Here is a 15,075-nt window from a genome sequence, read left to right as displayed (position 1 = left end):
ACAGGTATAATGTACATAAATTATTTACAAAATGCGCGGTAAAGACATGCTAAGGTCCTGCGATACAGTGTTAGCTACGGATCAGGCACTGGGGCTTATGTACACACTACTATACAATACTATACTATACAATATACAGTTATACTATATTATATCCTTATGCTATCTTGCTATATCCATCTATTTACTATACAAGAACCACTCCTGGTCTTTTTTTTTTCTTTTTCTCATCGCTTGCAGGAAGCGGTGTAATTGTGGGGTCTAATGGCGTGATGTGACATGGCTTCCCCCTGAGCGTCTCACAGAGACCCCATGCAGATGGGAAGTAGCCTCGGGCTATAACCTGGCCTATTTACATGAAAGTGTTCATCAATATGCAATCGCTCTGTTCTGCTTCACGTGTTACATGCCTTGTAATTCTATTTGGTTGTTTGTTTGATTTGTGTTTTTAATTATGTCCCTTACCTCTGTGATGTATGTATCGCCTGTCTCTTTTCTATTTTATATTATTTAATCTTTTTGGCCCCTTTCCCTGTTGCCCTTCAAGAGGCCCTTCTGTCGTCTCACCAGGCCGTCATTGTAAATAGGAATTTGTTCTTATTAAATCCCTTTTAAACCTAAAGCCTGAAACAGTCCACCTGGGTTATACATGTAGTTGTTGTTATTGCCGTGAAATTGTCGTAGAATGTGCTGTGAGTAAGTGCTTTTCACCCTTTTTTCAAGAACTACTTCAGCTTATTGTCTGTTATTGTTTGAACTTACTGTATGTTTTGAGTGTGTATCAAACTTAGTTATTAGACAAGAAAAACTAAAATCGGAATGGGATTTTTACAGGTTTTTAGTGAAGTAGACACCGCAATTGACCATCAATTTAGCTTATCACGTGTACATTTTGAACTTGGAACTATTATGCCACTGCGATAAAGTTTGTGAACCCTGGCCTTTTAAATTATGCTACTTAGGCTCCTTTTGAATCCCTTTTTTTCTAGGTGGAATTGTGCCCTTGTGGTTCACCTTGAAGCAGGTCGAATTCTACTTGTGTTCACTTCCTCAATAACTCCCACAGTTTTTAGATTACCGTAATAGGGCATATATGTGAAGAAAGAACAGCTCCTTGGCTTTCAGACGGCACTGAGCTTTTTTCGATAGCGTAAATACTCAAAGAGTTACGGTACAGAGAAGCAGCTGTGGTAAATGGGCCCCAGGAGGGGCCTGTCGGCCTAAAAGACCTGTCTGGTTAAATAAAGGTTAAATAATAGAAATAAAAAAAACATTTCAGAAGACACACACAGACACAAATCTACAGGACAGTTCAGAACAGAGTGGAAGGACAGGTGAGACACCGGAGGAGTGGAAACAAACGCACCTTTGTCTCAAGAAGAGGTTTTTGCGAGCAGAAGAGAGAGAAAGAGGAGGAGGAGGAAGAGCAGAAGAGAGAGAAAGAGGAGGAGGAGGAAGAGCAGAAGGAAGAATCTAGTGTAAAAACAAGAGAAAGATTTAAGTCAGACGACGGACAGAGATGGTAACCGAGGAATTGACCCATCTCAAGCCCCGCCCTCTTTTTCTTGATCCTCCAATCACAGCTGTTGCTTGGACAAAGTTTGTGCGAGGGAAGCGACAGTTGTGATTGGAGGATCAAGAGAAGGGGGCGGGGCTTAATATAGGTCAATTGAGGGGGGGGGGAGTAGACCCAGTGTAGATTTACATACTGTACACATGCTGTATGACATGCTTGCGAGGACAAATGTGTATGTGCAGAGTGTCCACGAATGTATTTTTTTGTAAAAGAAAAAAAATTATGAAATGATAAACATATTATTCTAAGTTTCAAGTTTTTTGTAATTTTTCTTTGCATAAAAAATTTAACAATTCAAAGTTATTGAATATCGGCACAAAATATCGTCTATCAGCAGCTGAGAACCAACGTTACCGGTATCGGTGTCTGACCTCTTAGTCTCTGTGTGTGTGTGGTGTGGAATAATATATTGATCCCCCAACTCTCATGTAAAGACACCCCCCTCCCCTCCCCTTTGTTCCCTATCCTGTGTTCCCCCCCCCCCGTGTCTCCCCCCCCCCCCCCCCCGTGTGTCTCCCCCCCCCCCCCCCCCCCCCCCGTGTGTCTCCCCCCCCCCCATGTCTCTCTCCCCCCCCCCCCCCCCCCTGTACGGACCCGGAGGTGGTAGAAGACGACCCCGGTGCTGAGCACGTCCCGGTCCAGGGTGAGCAGGTGTGGCTGCAGGGAGCTGATGAGGAAGCCGGCCGGGTCCCGGTTGAGCTCCACGCTGCACGGCTCCAGCAGCGCCTTGTGGTCCCGCCAGCTCTCCGACCAGTCCTGGGTCAGCTGCTCCACCTGCGGGGGACCGGAGGCCATTTATATAGAACAGCTCGCTGCAGGTGGATCTGCTTTCATTGGTCTATGTCGCCCCGCCCCCTATACACTTAAGCCCCGCCCCCAACATGTAGGCTACTAGAGAAGAAATGGGTGGCAGTCGCCTGGCGGAGATCTCTGCTCTACTGAGCACACCTTTCTAGGTAAATACTAGTGCATTTATATAACAGCTTTTATCCAAAGCGCTTTACAATTTGTTCCTCCCATTTCACCCACACATTAACTCACCGACGGCGGAGGCGACCGTGCGAGGTGCCGACCTGCTCATCGGGAGCAGTTAGGGGGTTAAGTGTCTTGCTCAGGGCGGTCAGGTGGCGTAGCGGAGATTGTGTCTCGTCACCAATGCAAGAGGCTGCGGTCTCGACTCCCGGAGAGTCAGCATTGCCTTGGCTCGGGCTGATCGCTATACTAACTCGTTTGGCTGAGTTAGGAGGAGGGAAGCCGTGGGTGGGTCCTGGGCGTTGTGGACAGCGACCCCTACAGTTCGGTCGGGGCGCCTGCACAGCGACGGTAGGATCTGGAGAGAGGTAGTGCGACCTTCCACACGTTACACTCTCCCGGTGAGAATCTGCGCTGCCAGGCTGGCTGCCGGCTGGCTGCACTTGTGTCGGAGGAAAGCATGTGATAGTCTCCGGCCTCCCGGAACAACAGTAGGGGGGGGTGCGCCAACAACCAGGAAGGGGGTTGGGAATTGGCATAACGACTAACAGTGGGATGGGAGAAAAATCGGAAAAAAGGAGGGGGGAAAAGATAATAATAAAAGAAAAAGTGTCTTGCTCAAGGATACTTCGACACGCTGCCCGGGAGGAGCGGGAATCGAACCGGAAACCTCCGGATTACCAGACGACCGCTCTACCTCCCGAGCCCCTGTCGCCCCCGTCGTGTAGACAGAGATGTGTGTCTGCAGGTTTCAGCAAGTTCAATTTAAGACTTTTGAAGACCTTTTTATTAATAACTTAAACTAAAATGTAATACATTACCAATTTCACGACAATTTAAATTCTCACTTCCATAATAAGCTCTCACCAGATGCACCAAGCTCCCCCGGGAAAAAACTACTTTTTCATTTCATATATTTAATATTATCTAATCTCCCGACAGCCGGGCTGCCCCCCCCCCCCCCCCCCCCCCCCCCCCCCCCTCCCCCCAAACATTTAATACCTGTGCAAATTCATTTTAATACCTTTTATTAAATTGAGAATCATGGATTTTATACTTTTTAATAATACCCCGCAGCTACCCTGAATCAAATCAAATCAAATCAAATCAAATGTATTTGTAAGGCCCGACAACACACGTTAATGTCCCCATGGGCCGGACACGTCTTCTTTAAACAAGTCAAGAAGAAACATCACAATAAGTCAAGAACAAAACAAGAACACCATAAGGTCCAACAAATGTAAAATAAATGCAAAATAAATGAATTAATGCAAGCACTCCCAGACATACCCCACGCGAAGGTAAGGACAAACTCACAAAAACCTAGCAATAGGGAAAAATGCACCACAGGCAGTGTGGAGGAGAGAAACCTTAGAAGGGCCGTTCAAGGGGGGATCTCCCTTCTTAGATGTCGGTGATAGTAGTGTTGCAGACTAACAGTTGGTAAGCATGCACTCATGTGCGTAGTGAAACACAGATGAGTGCATGCAATAGCAACTGAACATGCAACTGTTTGCAACTGAATACAGTCGCAGGCGGCACAGACCTCTCTATTCCACTGAGGTCTCAGCCGCTTAGAAAGGTCATGAATCACCACCACTTTTCCTGGAACTCTACAAAGATATAAAACTATTTTGTGAAAAATGCAGCGTGTTCTTGGGCGGCAGATACCGTTGACGCGTGTGTGCAGTGGTGGAAAGTAACTAAGTAATTTTACTCATGTGCTGTACTTAAGTACATTTTCGAGCTACTTTATGTGAGTATTTTTTTCATTTTAGGGAACTTTATGCTTTCCACTCCACTACATTTCAAAGGGAAGTATTGTACTTTTGACTCCACTACATTTATCTGAACCCATCGGTTACTATAGCAGGGCTTGACGTTAACTTTTTGCTTTTATCCAAAGCCACTTAGAAGTTCTGTACGACAAGTCATCAGGAAGGGCACAACTCTATCAGCTGAGTAACAATGTTCATCAAAGACACGCACACACACACACACACACGCGCACACACACACACACACACGCACACGCGCACACACACACACACACACACACACACACACACACACACACACACACACACACACACACACACACACACACTTATCTGTCCTGAAGATATTGTCAGGCTTGAGAGCCTGACCTTAACATGACCTTAACATATCTTTGACTGCTTCTCAGCGAAGTATGATTTGGAGGTGGGGGCTTTGACCTCATCTAAACATGTGAGATTTAGGATTACACAATACAAGATACTGAGTAGAAGAGCATATATTACCCCCCCCCCCCCCCCCCCCCCTCCCCTACTAGATTACGGACAACAAACACCAAGATTTATACCGGCACAGATGTGGCAATCGAGGCACATTACTCCATCTGCTTTGGGAACGTCCAGCTGTTAAAACAGTTAGAAATCGGGGAGCTCCAGTAGCTCACCACGTACCGCGAGTGCTATTTCAGCGCCGTGGACAACCGTGCTCGTCACGGATCTGGGGCTGAGCGTGTTCGAATCCCGGACGGCAGCCGTGCCTTTCCCAGAGTGTCTTCCCCCCCATCTGAACCCTTTCAGCCTGCTTCTGTCGGTCGAACTTGACCAAGTATGAATGCGACGAAAAAGCGATAAACGCTAAAAAGAACCAGCTGACTGGTCAAAGTTTAAAAAAATAAAAAACAGTTAGAAATCATATCCCTAATGTCAGAGTTTTTAGTGTTAATTTCCCTGACGTGTCTCCTGAGCCAGAGACCAGACAACAGTGTGGGAGTCACTGTTAACAGACTCTGGACCCGGGGTAGTTCATCCACCAACAGGCTCTGGACGTGGGGTAGTTAATCCACCAACAGACTCTGGACCTGGGGTAGTTAATCCACCAACAGGCTCTGGACCTGGGGTAGTTCATCCACCAACAGGCTCTGGACCCGGGGTAGTTAATCCACCAACAGGCTCTGGACCTGGGGTAGTTCATCCACCAACAGGCTCTGGACCTCCTGGGGTAGTTCATCCACCAACAGGCTCTGGACCTGGGGTAGTTCATCCACCAACAGGCTCTGGACCTGGGGTAGTTCATCCACCAACAGGCTCTGGACCTGGGGTAGTTCATCCACCAACAGGCTCTGGACCTGGGGTAGTTCATCCACCAACAGGCTCTGGACCTGGGGTAGTTCATCCACCAACAGGCTCTGGACCCGGGGTAGTTCATCCACCAACAGGCTCTGGACCTGGGGTAGTTCATCCACCAACAGGCTCTGGACCCGGGGTAGTTCATCCACCAACAGGCTCTGGACCTGGGGTATAAGACTTGGATAAGACTTGGATAAGAGTCTGGAGGACTTACTGAACATGGAACAGGCAGCGTGTCTGCTGAACGACTTGGATAAGAGGCTGGATGACCACAGATCACAGATTCCTTGATAGATCATGATGATGCTCATGAGGGTAAATCTGCATTTTGCCTTTCGAGTTGAAAATAAAGGTTTGAAATGAAAATGAAATATATGGGCGGCCGGGTAGCGCAGCGGACAAAGCGTCTGTCTACCACCACAGAGACAGTGGGATCGAATCCAGCTGTGGTGCTTCCGGGTCGGCCGACCGTCCATACTAACACAATTGGCGGTGTTAGTGGGTGGGAATACCCGGCGAGGGTGGGTCCTGGTCGTTGTAAACAGCGACTCCTACAGTTCGGTCGGGGCGCCTGCACAGCGAGGGAAGGATCTGGAGGGAGGTAGTGTGACCTTCCACACGTTACACTCCCCCGGTGAGAGTCCGCGCTGCCAGGTGAAAAGAAGCGGTGGGCTGTGGGTACACATGTGTCGGAGGAAGCATGTGATAGTCTCCGCCCTCCCAGACCGACGGTAGGGGGGTAGAGTGCGCAACGACCAGGAAGGGGATTGGGAATTGGCATAACGACTAACATTGGGAGGGGAGAAAAACGGAAAGAGAAAGGAGGAAAAAGATAAAAATAAAAATAAATTAAATATATATATATATGTTTTTTTAATTGTTCAACATATTTAGTTGTATTGTTGATGCTGTTGTTGTGTTGTTGTTGTTGCTGTTGTTGTGTGTTTGTTTATTTGAGTTGGGCTCTTCTCGACCCATATAAACAAATACTTTTGGACCTTGGTTTGGAAACACAAACAAACCAAACAGAAGGTACATCAAGATACTGTGCCGTGCCGTGCTGTGCCATGCCGTGCCACTCCTGTGCCATGTGCTGTTCCGCTTATTACCATTTCAAAGCGCGAGCAGCATGGAGGGGGTCTCATTTGAAGTTGCGACGAGAAGGTACAGCGTTCCTCCAGATGAACACAGGTTATATAAGGCATCGTCCTAATTACGTGTAGAAATGTAGGTTAAACAAACTAAAAGGACTAGAACAACAGCGCAGGGCCTTCCTCCTCATCGACGCAAACGATACAAGGCATCATCCTGACGACCGGCAGACTTCAGGTTAAACAGACAGGGGGGGGGGGGATCGGATGCAATATTTATGGCTTAAAATTAGGGATGTCCGATATTATCGGCCGACCGATATTATCGGCCGATATCGGCAGTAAAATGTGATATCGGAAAATATCGGTATCCGTTTAAAAAAAGAAAAAAACAATAACAATATTTGTTATATATATATCCAGTGAAATGATTAGTTAACTGAAATTATTCCGTTTTTTGGGGTGGGAAACCCTGCATATATCGGTATCGGTTGATATCGGTTGATATCGGTATCGGAAATTAAGAGTTGGACAATATCGGAATATCGGTATCGGTAAAAAAGCCAATATCGAGCATCCCTACTTAAAATCTATTTTTCGACAATTAGTTACACTTTAGATAAAAAAAAAAAAACGTATTTCTTGATTCAGAACTATTTTATCATGGATGAACAAAACGTTCAATGCGAATGGTTGATTTGAATTACAAGGACTTTTTAAGCACCTTGTTAAAAAATGGGCTGTTTTCAAGGAATTCCAGGACTGGAATTTGTTTGTGCTAAAAAAATCAAGCACTTTAAGCACTTCAAGGACCGTGTGCAAACCCTGACCTCTACCTCCCCAACACCCTGCTTGTGTTTAAAAGATGCACAGAGTCAGATTTCTCGTCGGTCACGAGGAGCGCCGTGGACTCGACTACGTACAACGACACGTTCAGTGGGTTGAGTCTACGCGGTCCTCATCTCATCATGGCCCGACCAAAGACGACCTCGTAGACTCGGCCGCTAACATGTCTGCGTTTGTTTTCGCGGAAACAAATCTTGAATCTACAGTACGTGGTTGATTCTAAGACGGCCCTCGTTCCAAGCGATTTGGAAAAAATCGTATCTTTAAATATGAACGATCTGACTAAGATAAGATGAGATGAGATGAGATATTCCTTTATTGATCCCCTTGGAGATATCTGGATGGGGCGTTTATTCAAATTAACGGTCGGATGTGATTTTGAATAAGTGGTAAATGGACTGTGTTTATATATTTATATATATTTATACACACCTGACGGCAGAGGCGACCATGCAAGGTGCCGACCTGCTCATCGAGAGCAGTTAGGGGGTTAAGTGTCTTGCTCAAGGACACATCGAACAAGCTGCCCGGGAGAAGCCAGGAATTGAATCGAGAACCTTCCGATTACCAGACGACCACCTGTACCTCCTGAGCCACTGTCGCCCTCGACGGTTAACAGAGGAGAGGAAACATTTAAAATAAATATAAATAAATAAATAAATAAATAGAGGGGAGGGTCTGGTTTAGATCCCTGTCAAAGCATCGGGTTCCATGACAGGAGTCGGTAAACAAACATGCCGGGTTTGGGAGTCGAAAAAGACCAGGCAGGATGAGTGATGATGAGCGTGTGTTCAACAGCCGTGTGGGACTGTCGGGCGCCTACCTTCAGTTCGTTCTGCAGCACGATGTCAGACAGGTTTCCGTCTCTCTCGTCGCTCAGCGAAGGGCTGGGATTACGCTGCTGTCAATCAGAGGAGCGGATCCGTCACTACAGAATATTCTCATACAATATTTTTTTTTTTTATCCACTTTTTCTCCCATTTTTTCTATATTTTCTCCCATCCCAATTTCGTATCATCCAATTCAACCCTCCCCTGTCACGGACGCTGTTTCTTGCCTCCCACAAGCCGGCTGCAATGTGGACTAAGTCATACATAGCACAAGTCCCCTCCGGTACTTGAGGTAACAGCAGTCGCATCTTTTCACCTGCGCAGCTCGATCTCTCAGTGGCGAGGAGTAACGCGTGGGAGGCTCACGCTGCCCCCGACACTTCCTGATTCTACTGCGCAGGCGCACCAACCGACCTGTAGGAGTCGCTGTCCACAACGCCCGATCCCCACTCATCAGTTTCCCACCCCCTAATATGGCCAATGTGTATTAGTATGAACGACCAGCTAAACTGAAAGCAAATGTGGAGCGCTGGGCTCGAACTGACGAGCCCAGCGTCTCCAGCATTTCGTGGCGAGCGCCTTGCCCACTACGCCACGTAGCCGCCCCTGTTTCTCATACAATATTAAATAGGATTCCCAGAGATGATTGTTTATTGTAAATTTTTTATTGTTTAAAAGGATCCCCATTAGCTGCCACCTAAGTGGCGAGCTAGTCTTCCTGGGGTCCACACAGAAAGGCAACACAAAACACAAAACATAACAATACATGAGATACATAATGACAATCACAATTCACTTAATTTAACAATGATAATCTAAAAACAGTAAAACATTGTAGACATCTTTATAAACATCAGAATATTTTCAGAAAAGGTTATCACATTCATGGGTAGAGACATGAATATTTTCAGAAAAGGTTATTATTACATTCATGGGTAAATATTTCATTATTACATTCCTACAGTGGGTATTTCCACTCCCCAAACGTGAACAGTATTTTGCTCACATATTTAAGTAGTGCATTCTCAGGTGGTACTTGAAAGACACTTTGCTACTATTCAATTTACTTATGTTCAGCGGGCAGTTATTCCAATGATTGACGGCATGATAAACAACCGTCCTCTTTAATTAAAGCATTTGATTTTGGACGTGGTAACAACATAATCTGTCCATCATCGGCTGACCTAGTAAAAATATGAATGAACCCGACTGCATCTGACAATTTGTTTATGTTATTATCGCACGTCGGGGGCGGGGCTAGCTATGGGGGGGCACGTCACAGAGACACAGGAGAAGACCCTTACCATCTGGAAGCTGAGAAGCATGCTCTTCAGCCTGTCGATCTCCTCCCTCAGCTCCCTGATGAGGCGAACGCTGGCGTCCTGCGCGGAGATCGGAACAAACGTACAAGTTTAAATTTTTTTTTTAGAACTGAACTTTGTAAAGTAAAATCAAATCAAATCAAATTTATTTGTAAGGCCCGACAACACACGTTAATGTCCCCATGGGCCGGACACGTCTTCTTTGAACAAGTCAAGAAGAAACATAACAATAAGTCAAGAACAAAACAAGAACACCATAAGGTCCAACACATTTTAAATAAATGCAAATAAATGAATGAATGCAAGCACTCCCAGACATACCCCACGCGAAGGTAAGGAAAAACTCACTAAAACCTAACAATAGGAAAAAATGCACCACAGGCAGTGTGGAGGAGAGAAACCTTAGAAGGGCCGTTCAAGGGGGGATCTCCCTTCTTAGATGTTGGTGATAGTAGTGTTGCAGACGGACAGTTGGTAAGCATGCACTCAAGTGTGTAGTGAAACACAGATGAGTGCATGCAATAGCAACTGAACATTTTGAAAAATTAAAGATAGAGCTGATAGCGATAGCAACTGAACATTGAGAGATTAAAGATTAGAGCTGATAGCGAATCTATTTGAGGCACAGGGGCGACGCAAAGAGGGTTGCGTCCTCCCTGTCTTAATCACGGGACGTTCAACACTCCGGTCATCGCTCCGAGACAGCCGGAGATAGTCAAAGAAACTCAAAGTATTAAAGGAACACGGCGCCAACATTTGGGGAAATTAGCTTACCGTCTTCTCCAGAGAGAGACGAGAAGATAGATACCAGTTTCCTCTCTCTGTGCGTTCAGTAGAAAGCCATCTTTGGATAAAAGCGTCAGCTAAATGACTAAATGTAAATGTAAATGTAGAAAGTCTTTGTAACAAAAATAATTCTGGTGGGGGGGGGGGGGATCCCCAGACCCTCCGCTTAACCCCTTCACTGCCGCACTACCAAACGGTTAACCCTTTCACTGTGACAATACACACAGAAGGTTAACCCTTTCACTGCCACACGACAGCCCAGTTAACTCTTTCTGACCGTCGGTAGTGTGATAGTAAAGGGTTAACCTTCTGTAGTGTGACAGTGAAAGGGTTAAAAAGTGGCCTGACTGGGGCTATATTTCGCACTATATTTCCCGGCCTGAATTATCTCCCCAGTCCGGCCCTGCCTGCAGACACACTCTGGCTGTGCGACACCCGTTTCTCAGTCGACTCGATCAGCCGAGGACAAGACAGTGAGGAGGACGTTACGTTAATCTACTTCCCAAGGGGTTGCAAACATGTTGAGTTATTCATAACGGGTGTACGGGCCAAAACAAAGGCCAAGTCATGTCCACCACCACCACCCGCCACAACTACCAGCTGGACTGGCACAATGCTACACTCGGGTGCCAGATTTCAGACTTTTATACGTCGGCTTATTGGCCAATGACTGTCATCTGTTGTAATATCAACCAAGATATCTGCAATTCTAAACTGGCCCCGGTAAATGTCCAAATGATGTTGACTAGAACTGAACCCAGACTCTATTTAAATATATTGAAATTCTTTTATTGGGAAAAACCACTTGAGATACAGTATCTCGTTTTCGAGAGGGTCCCACATTTTGTGCAATGTAACACATGACACACAACAACAACAAAAATTAAATAAATACAGGACATACAAAAACACAACAGAACAAGTAAACATTGTAAGAGGATATGTCTCATTATAAGAGGATAAGAGGATATGTCTCAATCTCCATCATAAGAGGCCCACTCCCCGGCAGTCACATGACGCTGCCACCGCAGGGCAAACAAATATGCTTACACCGCGATGACACCGCCAGGCAGCCGCCGCGAGAAAGGCCCAACAAAACATTCAAAGGGTGAGTAGAATACAGGATGTAATAGAAATTGAGCTCCAGGACTGGCAGGAGAAGAGGAGCAATCAACCCGCCCAACAAGCGCCCCAAATCAACCAATCGGCCCCCCCTGCCTAAAAATAGGAGTAGAGCCAACTAGCTAACCCGTAACACCCGCATAAAGGACGGCTGTGCCCCACGTCCCCTCACCAGTGCAGGAGCCCCACCAAGGAAGCATGTACACTTGCCAATAAAATTAGAACAAAGAGCATTTTTAAAGAGGTAAAATGAAGATATGGACCGAATGGACACCGGAAGATTGTTCCAGTCCGAAGGGGCTTTGAACATGAAAGATTTTTTGGCCATTGCTTTTGAAAATGGAGAAACTGTGAAAAAATACTGTACAGAGTGTCTTAGACGATAAGTGCAAGAGAAAGGGACCATCAACTGTTTCAGGTAAGCAGGATAGTCAGAATGGATACATTTGAAAATCAATTGCAGCCAATGTCTCTGTCTTCTTAAAGTTAAACATTATGATGTTAACTAGAACTGAACCCAGACTCTAATTAAACATTATGATGTTGACTAGAACTGAACCCAGACTCTAATTAAACATTATGATGTTGACTAGAACTGAACCCAGACTCTATTTAAACATTATGATGTTGACTAGAACTGAACCCAGGCTGTATTTAAACATGATGTTGACTAGTACTGAACCCAGACTCTATTTAAACATGATGTTGACTAGTACTGAACCCAGACTCTATTTAAACATGATGTTGACTAGAACTGAACCCAGGCTGTATTTAAACATGATGTTGACTAGAACTGAACCCAGGCTGTATTTAAACATGATGTTGACTAGTACTGAACCCAGACTCTATTTAAACATGATGTTGACTAGTACTGAACCCAGACTCTATTTAAACATGATGTTGACTAGAACTGAACCCAGGCTGTATTTAAACATTATGATGTTAACTAGTACTGAACCCTGGACCTTTTTAAACATTGTGATTGTTTAAAAAGTTGACTAGTACTGAAGCCTGGACCTGATTAAACATGGTCTAGCTAGCAGGATGTTGACTAGTACAGTACAGGTCATCATTTCACTGATCGCTTTAGTATCGAGACACTTTTGTTCTTGTATAAAAATGACAAATCTTCTGGAGGGACTGGTTATATTTCACTGACCTCGTTGACCCGGGGTTTGTTGACGATGTTCTTGGCGTGAGCGGCGTAGCGCAGCGTGCTGAGGGTCTCGTTGTAACTGATACCAGAGGGCGAGACGGCTGCGGCACGCAGAGAAACACGTGAGAATACAAGACATGACCGACGACACCACTGGTACTCACATAGACGTTAAACATTGATTTACACAATATCCCCCTCAGGGACAATAAAGGTTTTTGTCTTATCTTATCTTATATTATAAAAAGAAATATTGATAGATATTTAGTTGTAAAATATTGGTAAGATTGTTGTCTTATTAACAACGATAGGTCTAAGGTTGTCCAACTACAACCATAACCCACACCTGTGGAGTTTGCTGTAGTCTAAGATAAGATAAGAGCAGATAAGATGAGATAAGATAAGATAATCCTTTATTGATCCCCTTGGGGAAATTCGGGCGTCATGGCAGCATGGGGGAGGGGGGAGGGGAGGTACGGGTATGGGCAGGGTAATAGTAGAAAGACATGAATGTAGGCAATAAAATTAGATCTGAATATAAAAAATATGAGAAAAATAAACAAGTGTAAACAAAGGTGCAGACATACTATACTACACTAAATTAGTTTTGTTTTTAACCCTTTCACTACCACACATTAATGGTTAACCCTTTCACTGCGACAATACAGAAGGTGAACCCTTTCACAACCACACTACAGAAGGTTAACCCTTTCACTACCACACTACAGAAGGTTAACCCTTTCGCTACCACACGACAAAGGGTTAACCCTTTCACTACCACACTACAGAAGGTTAACCATTTCACTACCACACTACAGAAGGTTAACCCTTTCACAACCACACTACAGAAGGTTAACCCTTTCACTACCACACGACAAAGGGTTAACGACGATCAAAACCACATCAAACCCAACCTCAAGACTAAAAACGTCAGACTGAAAAGAAATTATGAAAAAACGTCAGACTGACTTGCGATCATGACGGTCTTGGAGTTCCCTCCCAGGCTGTCTTTGAGGAGCCAGGTGAGGATGGAGTCTCTGTAGGGGATGAAGCAGTGCCTCCTCCCCCCTCCCCCTCCTCCTCCTCCTCCTCCTCCTCCCCCTCCTCCGGACAGGGAGCTGCTGTGACTGCCCACCATGCTGCTGCTGCCGTCGCCCTCGCTGGCCATGCTGTTGATGCTCTGACAGCTGCTGGACATCTGGGAGTTCTGGGCTGCGGAGGAGGAGGAGGAGGAGGGGGAGGGGCGACCGCCCAGAGGGAGGGGAGGGGGGCGGGGGGGGGAGGTGAACGGAGCAGAAGGAGAGAAGGAGAAATATGGAGTGAAAAGGATGAGGGGGTACGGTAACTTTAGACTAGAACCACTTTGTCACACGTCACGAATATATTATATCATCTACGGTATTCATACGTTCTGAGTAAAAGCAACAGTCAGCGATACACGTTAGTGATCTTTGGTTTACCGAGAGCAGAGATCACGATGCACGTTAGTCTTTAGTATCTTTGGTTTACCAAGAGCAGAGATAATGATACACGTTAGTCTTTAGTATCTTTAGTTTACCGAGAGCAGAGATAATGATACACGTTAGTCTTTAGTATCTTTGGTTTACCAAGAGCAGAGATAATGATACACGTTAGTCTTTAGTATCTTTAGTTTACCGAGAGCAGAGATCACGATACACGTTAGTCTTTAGTATCTTTGGTTTACCGAGAGCAGAGATGATGATACACGTTAGTCTTTAGTATCTTTGGTTTACAGAGAGCAGAGATCACGATACACGTTAGTCTTTAGTATCTTTGGTTTACCGAGAGCAGAGATCACGATACACGTTAGTCTTTAGTATCTTTGGTTTACAGAGAGCAGAGATCACGATACACGTTAGTCTTTAGTATCTTTAGTTTACAGAGAGCAGAGATCACGATACACGTTAGTCTTTAGTATCTTTGGTTTACCGAGAGCAGAGATCACGATACACGTTAGTCTTTAGTATCTTTGGTTTACCGAGAGCAGAGATCACGATACCCAGGGTGACCAGAGACTTGTTGATGTTGGAGCCCTCTGTCAGTCTGTCCCTGCAGTAGTTGGGGTCGGCCCTCTCACTGTCTCACAGGGGACAAGGACATCATGAGACACGGGACAAGGACATCATGAGACACAGGACAAGGACATGATGAGACACAGGACAAGGACATCATGAGACACGGGACAAGGACATGATGAGACACAGGACAAGGACATCATGAGACACGGGACA

The 15,075-nt window shown here is 45.5% G+C and overlaps 1 protein-coding gene across 1 annotated transcript in view; it reads right to left on the bottom strand.

The window, feature by feature from the left end:
- LOC311225119 (stAR-related lipid transfer protein 9-like) overlaps nt 1–15,075 on the bottom strand; it is a gene marked incomplete at both ends in the record, with an annotated part of 72,134 nt that overhangs the window by 32,830 nt on the left and 24,229 nt on the right. Inside the window, 6 exons of the mRNA XM_084310324.1 lie at nt 2,171–2,350; nt 8,431–8,508; nt 9,742–9,819; nt 12,827–12,924; nt 13,793–14,035; nt 14,823–14,920. Of these exons, the coding sequence (XP_084166450.1) occupies nt 2,171–2,350; nt 8,431–8,508; nt 9,742–9,819; nt 12,827–12,924; nt 13,793–14,035; nt 14,823–14,920 (775 nt within the window). The remainder of the gene's footprint in view (nt 1–2,170; nt 2,351–8,430; nt 8,509–9,741; nt 9,820–12,826; nt 12,925–13,792; nt 14,036–14,822; nt 14,921–15,075) is intronic.

Source organism: Notolepis coatsorum, assembly GCF_963971535.1.
Source record: "Notolepis coatsorum genome assembly, chromosome: 3".
Lineage (NCBI taxonomy): Eukaryota > Metazoa > Chordata > Actinopteri > Aulopiformes > Paralepididae > Notolepis > Notolepis coatsorum.
The sequence above is the reverse complement of the archived record's forward strand: the minus strand, read 5'-3'. Positions and strand labels throughout refer to the sequence as shown.